Source organism: Petromyzon marinus, chromosome 11 (genome assembly GCF_048934315.1).
Source record: "Petromyzon marinus isolate PM22_M1 ecotype Great Lakes invasive population chromosome 11, UKy_Petmar_22M1.pri1.0, whole genome shotgun sequence".
Classification (NCBI taxonomy): domain Eukaryota; kingdom Metazoa; phylum Chordata; class Hyperoartia; order Petromyzontiformes; family Petromyzontidae; genus Petromyzon; species Petromyzon marinus.
Genome location: NC_133677.1, coordinates 9,078,809 through 9,093,372, shown reverse-complemented (window position 1 = coordinate 9,093,372; position 14,564 = coordinate 9,078,809). Strand labels below are relative to the sequence as shown.

At 42.9% G+C, this 14,564-nt stretch overlaps 1 protein-coding gene across 2 annotated transcripts in view; it reads left to right on the top strand.

The window, feature by feature from the left end:
* LOC116941242 (cytoplasmic polyadenylation element-binding protein 2) overlaps positions 1-14,564 on the top strand; it is a 96,852-nt gene that overhangs the window by 10,626 nt on the left and 71,662 nt on the right. For both annotated transcript variants that reach the window (XM_032952086.2, XM_032952085.2), the window contains exon 3: positions 14,084-14,140. In XM_032952086.2, the coding sequence (XP_032807977.2) occupies positions 14,084-14,140 (57 nt within the window). The remainder of the gene's footprint in view (positions 1-14,083; positions 14,141-14,564) is intronic.

Here is a 14,564-nt window from a genome sequence, read left to right as displayed (position 1 = left end):
TGATGTGGGTGCTTAAGAGACAGCTCGGGATTTCTGTGAACCCACGGATGCATCGTATGTCACTCTTTATTTATAGAGTCAATCGGGAAGTGTATTTTTCCAAGAAACGAAGGTTCCTGTGATATTTGAAATAACTTAAGTCATGGGTATAAATAAATAAATAAAACAAACAAATCCTGCATTCTCCCAGTTGAGAACTTTCCAGAATTAAATGGGGGGTTGTTGTTAAAATGTCAATTTAATGTAATAGTGTGAAAATAGAGGCCAGCTTGGCTTGTGAAAAAATGTCATTCCACTGCTATTAAGAATGCAAAAGAGCCCAACATCCAGCTACAGAATGTATGGCAAATGTGGCATACTTAGTAAATTTAGACACAGATCCAGTAGCAGTAACCTAATAATTAAATGTCGCTCTACTCTGCTCGGGTGCGGCTCAGTTGCCGGTGACTTGGGTCCTTTTTTTAAACCTTCTAGTTCTGCCAGATGCCTGCTCACGCTGGATATGCTGAGATTTGTGAAAACAGAGTAAACAGACCCCTTCAGATGCTCTTTCCACAAACCGGCTTGTTTTTAATAAAAGTAAATAAAAGCAAAAAACCCCTCAAAGATTAAGTAAACATTTAAGGGATTTATGATGCACACAGAGGGTGACTAGTGTAAGCCCCGATGTAATATGATGTTGGTTGCAAAGGCTGATCTTTATTTAAAATCAACAGAAGAATTTTTGGCATGTTTTTTTGTTTTGGCATCAGTATTCCACCGTGTTACAAAACAAGGCTTCATAAAACAATGTACAATCTCCCAATGTCAAATAAGTCAAGGCAGTTAAAAATAATGTACTTTTATTTATCTGTCACTTTGTTTGCCAATACCTTGATTAAAAGCCTTTGATGCCCTCTGTTACAACAACCCCACTTGTTTTTGAATGCTTGTCCCTCAGTACTTGTAAGAATCGTATCTCCAGCCACTTGTTTGCTGATTTGCCTTCAACCCAAGCCTTTGTCTTAGAAAATAAAAAAAAACATCTGATACATTTATATTAGCTGTACAAATATTTCACCAAGCAGGAGCTGCCGTTTGGTATGTGTGCAATGTGCAAGCCACTGGCATTTTTGTAAAGGGCTTTAACTCGAACACTTGTGGCAAAGTACAACGTCCAACAGCCCGAGAAAGCGAAACATTGTTGCTCTCTGTGGCCTCGTGACTTGATCAGCCTATGCGTGGTGCCCCCTAACTGTCTCGCCAATAATAATTAACAGTTAAGCTTTGTCCAAATGAGACCAAAAACAAGTTGTGTTTTGAAGACGCATGAGCTGAGCCATCACTACCGTGTGATGGTCGTGTGACTCGCAAACCAAGCGCTTTATTAATTCACCCTCTGGGTGGCACGACTTCGCATGCCAAGGTCTTGGCTTCATTTAATCAGCCGAGCGGAAAGTGACTGCCTTTGTTGCCGGCATGCTTTTGCTTTTGCTCTCCAAGCAGAGAGATCCGCAGAATGCTCCCCCCCCCCCCCCAAATACGCCACCCATTTTTTTGTTCGTCTCATCTGGAGCTCGTTGGTAACGCAAGTATGGACGATGGTGTTGCCAAGTTTAATGTTCGCTCCAAGTTGCTCTGTTTTAATAATTATTGATATTGGCTGCCAACCATCCCCAAAAGCATAATGACCTCAGTCAATTGGTTGCGAATGCAACTCTGCTGGTGAGCCGTGCTCGCTAGATGCGATGTATGCATCTCCAAGAAATCTATCGATGTTGGTGTTGGATGGGCATAAATAAAGCGTCGCTGTACGGTACGTTTAAAATTGACGTAAAAGGACGCGGTGTAATCCAATGTATATATGTACCGTATGACGTTATTAAAGTCACCAAGGGCTTAGCTGAATATAAATGAGCGTCTCGTGGTGCTTGTCACTGTCAGTGGCCTGAGCCAGCGATGGAAATTCCACAATCCGATGACAAGACCTTGTCTTTCCATTTGACTGTATATGAGACTTAAATCAAATCTGCATAGGTCAATAACAATGAATTGAATACTCGCGATTTCATACTACATGTAAGAAAATTATCAAAGTGATTTGAGGAAAGTTTTTTGACTAATACATTGGCATTCTGCACTTGAATAAACCAATTCCCCTTTTATTTCCCTTGCCACTTTTACAAACACACACTTTATGTCTGGGTCATTGGAACTTAAGGGCTCAATCTTGCTGACAAATGGAAGTGCGAACTTTGTTCCGACAATGTCTTTATGCGACGCAGTATTTGCCATGTATTAACACAAACCTGTACATGTGTCGAGCTGGGTAGAGTGGTAGCATTAGCGGTTGGCACACTGGGCTTTAAACCCGGTGACCTGAGGTTCATTCGTGGCCACGGCTAACCTTGGTGGTGATTTTTTTTATTGAACCAATCCTGGGCATGCCCCCCGGTTCACCAACGAGTACTGAGAAGTGTGAAGTATGGTCAGAAAACAGCCCCATTACCAACAAATACTTGCCAACCCATACGCTTTACTCGTATTCTTGTATAGGGAAATTGTTTTTTAGGTCCAGACGGCGTACAGACGTTTCAATACGGGCAAAAGAACAAATTTTTGTCTTTGTTTTGCGTTTCTTCCTTGTGATGGATTTTGTAGGATGAACGTTGAGATTTATAAGGGGCACGGGGTGACCAATCAGGTCTGAATTGGTCTGTAATAAGGTAGGCACTGATAAGGGGTTGACAGGTATGCCAACACAGTGGATGAAATCCCTCCAATAGGTAAACCTTGGATAGATTTTTAAAGCTATGTGCAAGACCAGATTCGTTTTATTCTGTGCTTATGAATTGCATTTGTTTTGAAGTTGTAGGCAAGTATTCTGACATGGCAGTTATTTTTGTATGAACAAAGTTAAGCGTTATTGAGTTTCAAGAGTCCTGCTTTTGGAATTGTATTATTTAGTCAAATATATACTAGAACGTTTGTATTGACATTTACACATTCACGTGGCAATTACTCATTAATGTAATCGGCCAAATCTTCTAATGCATGATCCTCCTGGAAAAAAATCTCCTTCGAGACGAGGGGCTTTCTGGGTAAATAAAAGACATTAATCTTCATTATAATGATCTTGCAGCACTGTCAAATATTACACAATGGGTTTGTGTATGTGTGCTTGGGTTGTGGGAGCATTGTCTTTATCGTTATCGCAATGACCGGTTACGCTGGTTTGGTTCCTGACAGCGAACATCGGTGATAATTGGCGTCCGCTATTGGCGTGGGCCTAACCATCGGTCAACTCCGCCTGTAAATGACAACCTTGTGCTTTGCGTCAACAGCAGGGCTGGAGAGAAAGGCGCTGCCTGGTGTGATGCGGGCTGCACCCCGTGGTGAGCTTCTCCAGCTATAATAGGCGCTCACTGACGGCGCTACTGCCAACAGCATGGCTAGATTGATAAGGGCTCTTGTGAAATGCGTCTTTGTGTCGATGGAGTCCCGCTGTGAAGATTACCATAATGTACGACAATTCCAAGGACCTGAGTTCAATTCCAAACCACGTGCCGAAATAACGTGGCACATGGTGCCTGCTGAGAGGGGGCTGGAGATGAGGTGTATGAGAGCACCTGGCGTGTGCCTGCGAGTGAAGACTTTGCGTTTGCCATGGAGACTCGTTCAGTGCTGCTGGGGGAACGGGTCAAGCCACTGCGGTTGTTGCCGAATGGCCAGACACGCTCAATGTTTTTTTGATATCGCTAAGAGGACACCCACTCCACATTTGGGACACGGCGTTTTTGAGTCTGCGTTTTTCTCTCTTCAACAAGGTGATGTAAAATTCGGATTATGTCGATGACGAAACCTTTACGCCAGTAGCGCACAAATAGCACAAATAGTTGGCTCGGTAGTCGGGCAGTAGCCAGTAGTTTAGTAGATGTGTAGTTTCGTTATAGTTGAGCACAACTCATTTTACCTATGACAAGGTGGGGGTGGGGAGAGGGAAGTGATCTTCACGGATCCTGTCTGAAATCCACTCAGGAACCATTTGCTAGTTGAACACCCCCAACTTCTAAAGTCTGTGCCCCGGCTGCTGGTGTACTTGTTTTTTTTATTTACAAAAAAAAAACCCCAAAGAGTGTCTCATGGCAGAGGCAGGCTAGAACACGTGCTTGGCTTTGCGAGTTCAAACACATGTACATCACGAGGCGTTGTCTCAAACTCAGAACACCCCCCCACCTCGCTCCATCCAACGGTGGTTTGCTCCACTGTCAATTGCCAGCACATGTTTTTACCCCCTCTTACAGATGCCTCTGTGGAAACAGGTTTGGAAAGCATTTATGGATTTAGTTTCAATATTTGTTGGGGATTTTTTTGTTGTTGCATTGCAACGCCGACGTCCCTCTCACTTGTTACAGTCTTTGTCGACGTACACAATGGAAGTGAAAGAAGCCTTCGTTTCCAATCACTGTAGAAGTCGTTTCCCTTTGCCTTTCCCTCGTGGGCACAATGTGAGCGTGTTGCTTATTTATATTAAGCATGCTTGTATCCAGCTTCTCTCTGTTCGTCGTCTTTATTTGCGTGAGCCATAATTTTCCATGTGCCGATTCTTCCTCTTGTTCCCCCGTGCCTTTGTGCAGATGAGAGGAAGGATCCAGAGGTGGTGATACATTGATCCCATCATCCGTATTTATCTGAACCTTGCTGCATGGATAAAAGGAGCAATTTGTGTAGATAAACCCTGATAAGTGGATATGTCCCTGTCACCTCTTGCATCACATTTTAATAAGAGTAGTTTGACTATATATTAGCAACATGTTTTGGTGATTATGCATAGGCAGTGGCGCGCAAGCACAAATAATATGAAACTCAACGCGTTAATCAATGACACTGCCTTTAAAGAAAGCATATATATCATGTAATGTACCACCAACACTGTATAATTTTGCTTTTATTACAAATGAGTTTGAGTAATACATGTTGGATTACTGAAATATTTGTCTGTTATTCATTAGCTACTAATATGTAACTATTTTCATATTCATAAAAAATAATCAGGAAACCTAAAATGTTATTCTCATTTGGCTCCATGTTGTAAAATAGTCTCCAACTCTCATCTCTGGCCCCTAAATGGTATCAAGAAGGGCCATTGACCAACACATCACCTACATATACTTTTCCTTTAATGGCAATGTTATTGATGAACGTGTTTCATTTTTATACAATATACAGTGAGGGAAAAAAGTATTTGATCCCCTGCTGATTTTGTACGTTTGCCCACTGACAAAGAAATTATCAGGCTATGATTTTAATGGTAGGTTTACTTGAACAGTGAGAGACAGAATAACAACAACAAAATCCAGAAAAACGCATGTCAAAGATGTTATAAATTGATTTGCATTTTAATGAGGGAAATAAGTATTTGACCCCCTCTCAATCAGATTTCTGGCTCCCAGGTGTCTTTTATACAGGTAACAAGCTGAGATGAGGAGCACACTTTTAAAGGGAGTGCTCCTAATCTCAGCTTGTTGCCTGTATAAAAGACACCTGTCCACAGAAGCAATCAATCAATCAGATTCCAAACTCTCCACCATGGCCAAGACCAAAGAGCTCTCCTAGGATGTCAGGGACAAGATTGTAGACCTACACAAGGCTGGAATGGGCTACAAGACCATTGCCAAGCAGCTTGGTGAGAAGGTGACAACAGTTGGTGCGATTATTCGCAATTGGAAGAAACACAAAAGAACTGTCAGTCTCCCTCGGCCTGGGGCTGCATGCAAGATCTCACCTCGTGGAGTTGCAATGATCATGAGAACGGTGAGGAATCAGCCCAGAACTACACGCAAGGATCTTGTCAATGATCTCAAGGCAGCTGGGACCATAGTCACCAAGAAAACAATTGGTAACACACTACGCCGTGAAGGACTGGAATCCTGCAGCGCTCGCAAGGTCCCCCTGCTCAAGAAAGCACATATACATGTCCATCTGAAGTTTGCCAATGAACATTTGAATGATTCAGAGGACAACTGGGTGAAAGTGTTGTGGTCAGATGAGACCAAAATGGAGCTCTTTGGCATCAACTCAACTCGCCGTGTTTGGAGGAGGAGGAATGCTGCCTATGACCCCAAGAACACCATCCCCACCGTCAAACATGGAGGTGGAAACATTATGCTTTGGGGGTGTTTTTCTGCTAAGGGGACAGGACAACTTCACCGCATCAAAGGGATGATGGACGGGGCCATGTACCGTCAAATCTTGGGTGAGAAGTTCCTTCCCTCAGCCAGGGCAGAAAATGGATCATGACAATGACCCAAAACACACGGCCAAGGCAACAAAGGAGTGGCTCAAGAAGAAGCACATTAAGGTCTTGGAGTGGCCTAGCTAGTCTCCAGACCTTAATCCCATAGAAAATCTGTGGAGGGAGCTGAAGGTTCGAGTTGCCAAACGTCAGCCTCGAAACCTTAATGACTTGGAGAATATCTGCAAAGAGTAGTGGGACAAAATCCCTCCTGAGATGTGTGCAAACCTGGTGGCCAACTACAAGAAACGTCTGACCTCTGTGATTGCCAACAAGGGTTTTGCCACCAAGTACTAAGTCATGCTTTGCAGAGGGGTCAAATACTTATTTCCCTCATTAAAATGCAAATCAATTTATAACATTTTTGACATGCGTTTTTCTGGATTTTTTTGTTGTTATTCTGTCTCTCACTGTTCAAATAAATCTACCATTAAAATTATAGACTGATCATTTCTTTGTCAGTGGGGAAACGTACAAAATCAGCAGGGGATCAAATACTTTTTTCCCTCACTGTATAGTGTAAATGGTCAAGAGCGCATGGAGACACGAGCACACACTCTACTAGATGGCAATTTCACATTATCCAGACAGGTCTCACCGAGCCTCAAGGCTTTGCGATGAAGGGCCTGCTCGGGATGTTTGGTCAATGTTGGGTTAAGGGTGGAGAAGCAGAGTTCCCAGAGAAAACGCATTCGATGCAAGCCAGCGTGTGCCATAGGTGCATGTTATTAAAGTATCAGACTTTGAGGTGAAGTAAGAAAGAGCCTTCGATGGTAGGTAATATCGTTGGGCCCCCCTCCCTTTTAACCAATACACCTACCCGCATGGTGAAGTATGGTCAAAAGCCCACGTGACCGCCAAGGCATAGGGAGGTCGTCACCCATCAGTTGATTGACAATGGGCTATCAATCTTTACTGTTATTATTGAAGGACTTAGCAGTGCGCTGGTAAGGTATGTGGTGTTATAAAATAACCCCCGTATGGATGACTGCATGGCATGCTGGTGCATGTGATCATCATGTGAACACTGAGCATGGGATGATGAGACCGATAGTGGCGTGTTTGTGGTGTATCTTCAAATAGCAATTAAGTCCCATATGTTAGGCATTTGTACATTGATCTTGAACAATTTTCAGTGGGTAACGGACGCTTGTGTTGTGCCAGAAACGTCGTGATTTGTTTATTTTATTTTATTTCTAACTTCGTGACTTTACCGAAAGAACCAAAGAGTATTCAGTGGGTACTTTCAACACCTGCCTTTGACGCGAAAGTAAGCTGACTTTTAATAAAATCACCTTGATATGAAATTGCCACATGCAGGAAATGTCTTGCATAACCTTGGAAGTTTAACCAAGAAATCCGATCCCAATACTTGAACAAAGCGTATACAGATATCGGTTATTTTTTAGGTTTATTTAAATTGCAGCAAAGGGAGTGAGCTTGAGCAAGACACTGCTAGAAAGGTGATGGCCGATGGTCAAGACTGGTTATGGAATGGCAGCGAAAGGCGATAACATGCCCAAGAGACCTACCACCATAGAGATGGAGGGGTGAGATCAGCTTATGCTCAGCAACGAGAGGCTTTGTTTTGGTGCCGTTTTTTTTAAATTGTTTATACATTTTTGAATTTGCTTGGTGGTAGTAGTAAGGTTTTTGCTTGATTGCAAGTGGCTGTATATGGGATTTGGTCCTTATATATAATTAATGTACAGCGATATGGAATGCTATTTATATGAATGATGCTACATAAAATGGAAGAATTATCATTATGGTGAGGGATGGCAGTGGTGTGGGTGGTCTTCATCTAGCAGTGGATAAACAGTGGTTGATCATGGTTATTTCTTTTCATCCACTTACATTGAATGTTTTTTAATGGTTCATTAAATTCTTGTTTGTGTAAAAATCAAGTATTTGGTGGTTATGCAAAATATATATACGGGCAAATGGGCCAAAAATAAAATCTTGAATCGTACATGAATTATACGCTGTAACACATCCCTCGTATACCTTAATGTGTTTAAGAAGCTACATCATGGGACCTCCTTTGCCAGTACCAAAATATGAGAATAGGTTTTCCCCTTTTTTCTGCAACAAAACAGGTGTTAAGATGTCTAAACACCAAACTGAAACCTTTTACAAGGAATCATGTCTGCATTAACCACAACTTGTGGTCAGAATGCAAGCAAAAAAACGTACTCTGCTTATTTCTGCATTGTCTTTGAAACTGATTGGTCTACACCAGAGACAGCTTTCTTTTGAGCCATGTCTTAAACCAGAGGACGCCAAAAGGTGTACAGATTATTAAGAAATTTGGTCCATCAGGCTGCTTAATTTGTGTAACTCATTTGCTTATTTTTCAACACAAAATATGCCTGCCTTGATTGAATCGACGCCAAAAGGCTGTACGCGTACAGCCTTTTGGCGTCGATTCAATCAAGGCAGGCATATTTTGTGTTGAAAAATAAGCAAATGAGTTCCACAAATTAAGCAGCCTGATGGACCAAATTTCTTAATAATCTTAATACATATGGGGTGTTATTTTGAGGGTTATTATCGACATTTTCTATAGCAAATATTACTTTTTTATATCGAGTTGGTCAATAATTTGACACATTCAACGAACCTCAATGCACCTTAAGCATCCAAAGCCATGGATGAAAAGTATTTGTCCGAGTAAGTGACACCATGGTATATTTCTGAGCATTTCTCCCTTTACCAAAGAAGGTGCACACATCATTTCTCTATGAATTGTAGTCCTAATTGGTTAACATACCTTGCCCACGATTATATGAATGATTAACTATGCATTAAGAAATTACGCAATGTACTTCAAAATCGCAGAACTGCCCAGAGGTCAATTGAGCCCGTTAACATTAAGCAAAGGACACGTAAGTTGTCAAGCTTTAGGACTCCGCATTTCATGTATGTTATATACAGCCTATGTCCTATATTTGCAGTATACAGTGAGATGTTTATTGGCATTGATATATTTTCTTTCACTTTGATGTTTGGCTTGTACTGTGTTCTGAAATTTGCACGTGTATGTGACCTGCAGCCAAATATCATCCTGTCACATTTGTTTTTAAATCTTGGCATTGGGATTTTCAAACAACTGGTCATGAAGATACCTAATAATTAACTTACAAATCAGAAGGCTGCTCCTTTGAAAAAAAATCCTAGTTGGCATTTACCCAGCCCATCATTCATTCAGGGCCAATTAAATAAGTACCCAGCGTAGTAATGTGAAGTGCAGCCCTAATGCTCGTTTGACCATGAAGACACTTTAACCACTCCGATCTTCCTTAGAAAATCTAAGTTGTTAGCCGAATAACGCAGGGCTCAGCACTGGCAGGGTGAGATCCTTGGTTTGAATAGAGCAGACAGCCATGATTAAAGTGGTTTTTCTAGTTTAGGGATTTGATGGTGTAAGCCCAGTCACCAAAACTTGCACAACTTGTTTTTTTCAGTATTTTCCAGCTCTTAGAATTAAACGTATTTGTTTTATTGCCATGCAAACAAACGTGTCTTTGTAGCAAGGGCGTGTGACAAAGCGTGGATAAAGGGGGTTATTGAAGGGTTCTCGGCTGTACCATGGTAATGTTACCTTCCATGAGCTGTTGTCTAACAGAAGGGGATGCATTACTCTGTGAAGGTCCTCATGATCAGTTCATCAATTAAAGGATCCTTTGACCCATTATCCTTTACACTGATCCAATAATTGGAATAGTATTGTGGAACAGACAAAAAACTAAATGGAAAATTCACAGTACAGTAACCAATAATTGTGAATCTGCTGCTTGATAAAGTCCTCCCCATGCTGTATTGCGCATGGTGGTTTTTGTCCTTCACTGCCATAAAAAGCCACCCATCAACAACGCTGATTTATATGAAAACAATATATAATCGGTGACGTTTCAGGCAATGGCCCTTTCTCATAGCACATGGTCAGTGCAGGCTGGTGAACCTGGTAGTCGCCGGGGGGTTGCCCAGGACCGGTTCAAGTATCACTCCCCACTGGTATCAGCCCTGGCCTCAAACTCGGGGGTGGGGAGGGGCACAGAGTCGATAGCACAGCACGTGATTCAACGCACCGCCGCTCCAAAACGCTCGGTCGCGTGATACGATTCGTGCGTTGTGGCGCACGAATCGTATTAACAAATCTCGATCTCGATCCACACCAATTTGGGGAGGGCCGAGTGCATTCTGGGTCGAGGGGGGGGTGTTGTCAAATGCGCTGCAGCATCTGCCCTTCATCCCCAGCTGCTTTTGAGGCTCGTGTGCAAAAGAGCACGGGCACGTGAATTCCACCTGATCTCCCCGCATCCCAATTTAGACGTCCCTCCCCGTCCCCAGCGTTTGTGCGCAAAGACGGCCAGCCAAGAACATTACGATCCACACTGACCGGCAGGGCCCTGCCAAACGATGCTCGCGGCTGTGCAGCGGCTGCCAATAAAAGTGTAACCGGTCTGGCACATCGTTTTCTTTCAACAGCAGCCCCACTGTGCCGCAGGGCGACATGGGCACTGGAAATTGTGCCCCGCGCACTTTTCATTTTTGTTTTAATATACGTATGAAAAAAAACGTAGTGGAAAATATGTGCTGGAATTGTTAAAATATAAAATACCGTTGAATGGCCCTTTTGTGCATATTTTAAATATTTTCAATATTTGGCAAAAATTTCAATGTGTACTGGTTAAAGTATATATACATGTATCTACCACATTCATTGACAGTGTATATGAGAAGACTGAAATGATTTTTTGTAACAATTGATTCGTGTCTAAGATGCACAATGAAATACACAAATATTTGCTAAAAATAATTAAATGTCTTATCCTAGTTGCTAGTATAGTTTATACTCACCTTAACATATTTTTATATATCTTAATAGACAAAGCACTGCAAAAAGTGTTGTAAATCATTTGTAGGTTGTACGGTTGTTGAAGGTTGTAGGACCTCAAGTACCTGAACACTGGGCTGCCTCCACTAAGTTCCTGGGTTCAAATTCAGCCCCTTACCCTGGATTAAACTGTGCCCTCGAGTGTCGTGAGTTAATGGTCTCTGCTCAGTTGCCATTTGGTTTAACAATAAAGCCATAATAACGAGATTTTTCACTTAATTTTTTATATCCCAGATGTTTAATTCCCTTTCCGATTGCTTCGATACAATCACTCACTGCCAGAAGTGTAAAGTGTGTGTCGCTTGGTGTCCTGATTGAAATGACCAACAATAATTTGCTTGCCTTATCTTTTAGTCATCGTTTTCTGATTTCGGGTGGTGCGCCGCTAATTGCGGGTTCCGAATGGGAACTTCTTAATCTCACGATATGACACTGACTGTACAATTAGAATATAACTGGGGCACGAAAATTCAAAGCCATGTATTGCTTGGTTGAGCTTGTGCTTTAGCAGTGCTGCATGGTTATGTAGAGAATTTGCATATTTCTTAAAAACCTCCGAATGGCCCATTTACCATGCCGTTCTGTACAGTGACCGAGTCTTGCAAATTTTGTGTTCTCACTCTTTTTCGATGGCAAATAGTAGTAATGTACAGTACCTATGCTGATGGAATAAATTGTGATAGTTTGTATATTAGCCTATTGCTTCTTTTATATTTTACAAGATTGTCCCGACTCGACTGCATGACGAATCGTATAAATATCCGCTGCACTAAAAAAAAAGCTGTCTGTTCGCCATCGGTGCCTCTCATCACAGTCTATTTAAATCCATCGTCGGTGGGCAGGAAGGGTAAAGGCTGCGGGATTTCAGAATGGAGAACATTTAATCCCAGCAGATGGAACTGTACGAGAAATGCGAGGGCGCCATCGCACAGTTTCCATCCTGGAGTCGTACAGGGCCCAGATGGGCCGGCAACATTCATGCCAGTTTTATTCTCTCCTCCCAGTCAGCCAGCCAGCCAACTCGCTCGCTCGCTCGGCAATGAAGAGCCATGCGAGTGCCTGGGCCCCATATTTTGCCAGCAGACTTTGAAGGTCACTTTGCTATTTTTCTCCCTGCCGCTCTGTCCCAACACTACGCTCGGCCTGTTTACTAAGCGTTATCTGCAATGGCTGCTGGCAGAGGCGCTGACTCATCGCGTGCCCTCAATGTCCACATTGCTTAATCCCTGTCTCTTCTCTCCCCGCTGTCTCCCCTTTGTGTCCGTCTCCATCAGAACAATTGACATTTCCACAGTTTTGTGTGCTGCACGAGCTTCATTTGCGTTCGGCCCTGCCTTTTGTTGCAAACACATGTTGGTTACGTCCTTGAAAAGTTATATTACCCCCCCTCCCACCTCATTTCTACGACGAATGCATATTTTTTTGTTCAATTATTACTGAGATAATAATTGCCGAAATATTAATGTGCGTTTTTTGTTGTGTACAGCAATCGCTTTGCGACCCGCCGAGTAATTTCAAGTTTTAATGGTAAAACAAGTTTAAAGTGCTTTGAAAATATTTACCACGGGCCTAAATTTAAGTCTAATTCCTGTTTATTTTTTACCTTGGTCACATAAAAAAACCATACAGTTCCACTGTTTTATACTTGCTCCACGGCTTCATAGTTTTGACTCTGGACGGCGTGTTTATGCCCCCCCATCCCTCGCCCCCCCCCACCCTCTGTCAATCCCAATGAACAGGATGATCAGCTTCAGCATTATCTCCCCCCCCCACTCTCCTCTTCTATCTATTCACTTTACCACCGGTGGTGCTTACTTCCGGACAGATGCATTTATATGTCGATTAACCGCGAGTTATAAATTGCCAGGGGGGGGGGGGGGGCACAATGGCAAAACGGTTCACAAAGCAGGAACGAACTCTGATGTTTTATTAACAACTCTGTTCTGCTCCGATATCGCCAATTGCTTTGTTTGTGTTGTTTAATGGTCACGTTTTTTTGTATCCTCTGCCCTTGTATTTTTTCCATTGGAAGGACAAGAGAGCAAAGGGGGGTTTCCATTGAGCTGAAATCGAGCAGGATTTCTATAGCACGCACATGCATCGAATAAATAAATCACCAGGAGTGTGCCAGGGCCGTGTGTTTGTTTTGAGTGCACCTTTATCTGCTGCTACGCACGCGCGCGGCACGTACACAAGCACGTACACAGGCACGTACACAGGCACGTACACAGGCACGTACACAGGCACGTACACAGGCACGTACACAGGCACGTACACAGGCACGTACACACGCATGCTGCAGACTTGATTGCAGGCGCTCACAGCCAGACTACGAGAGTGTTGGTTGTCCGGGCGGAATCTTAATGATCTCGGCTCCAACAGCTCCCCACTCGCAATAGGGATCTAGTTGACCTTTATTGTCCAATGTTAATTATTTATGTCTCGGAAACAAAAATATTCCACAGAGTACGCAAATGCACTGCCTTGTTTGTGGGGAAAAACCGAAACCTTTATTTATTTTTTTCCAACGTCCTCCTCCAAGCATTCATTTTTTTATTAATCGGTCAAATCATAAATACTGTACATTAAGAGCAAAATGTATTTTTGTGCCGTTATCGGATGTATCGCTTAAAGTGCGCGCGTTTACGCTCGGACGCCCAATGCGCACGTCCTTCGTAGCTGCGGGTTTTCTTTCTCGTGCATCCCCGTTCGAGCTACGGCTCGGAGGAGGCATCGGCAGATTTTTTTTTATTTAAGCAAAAGTGAAAAATCGATTCTTTTTAAATGATTTACCGATGTCCTAGATTGAGTTGATGTTTAACTCCGTGCCTTGCGCATGAACATATGGCCCTGCGGCTGAGGCTGATTGTCTGCGTGGCTCAAGGGACGTGTGTGGGTTGTGTTTGCAGGTCGCTTGGGCATTGGTTACCCACACCCTGGAATGGACAATCTGCTCTCGCTCAATGGTGAGTAAAGCATCACGCCGGCGCACATTGGATCCCGCATTTTTAAAGACATCTGCGTCCACATCGTGGGATCTAACTTGAATGTGTTTAACTTCATATTTGCTTAGCAAGTGTTGCCAAGCTGATTATGGTAGATACAAATAAGCAATATGTAAATTAAGTTGGGAGATCATCCATGAAATGGCCAACTAGTTAATTCACTGATACAATCGACAATGGACAATTTGTTGTCAAGGGGGAAAACAAACGAAACCTCTATCGAGCCAGGTGATTGGGTCTTTTGCGTCAGTCACTAATGCGAGTTCCGTGGGTTGTTGCATCACCAGAAGGCTGTGTACCTTCTTTGAAGTCCAAGGTCCTGGTTGAAAGCCGATACCATAACGTGTCTCAACATACACACACATCCGCTGGCTTGGACTCAACA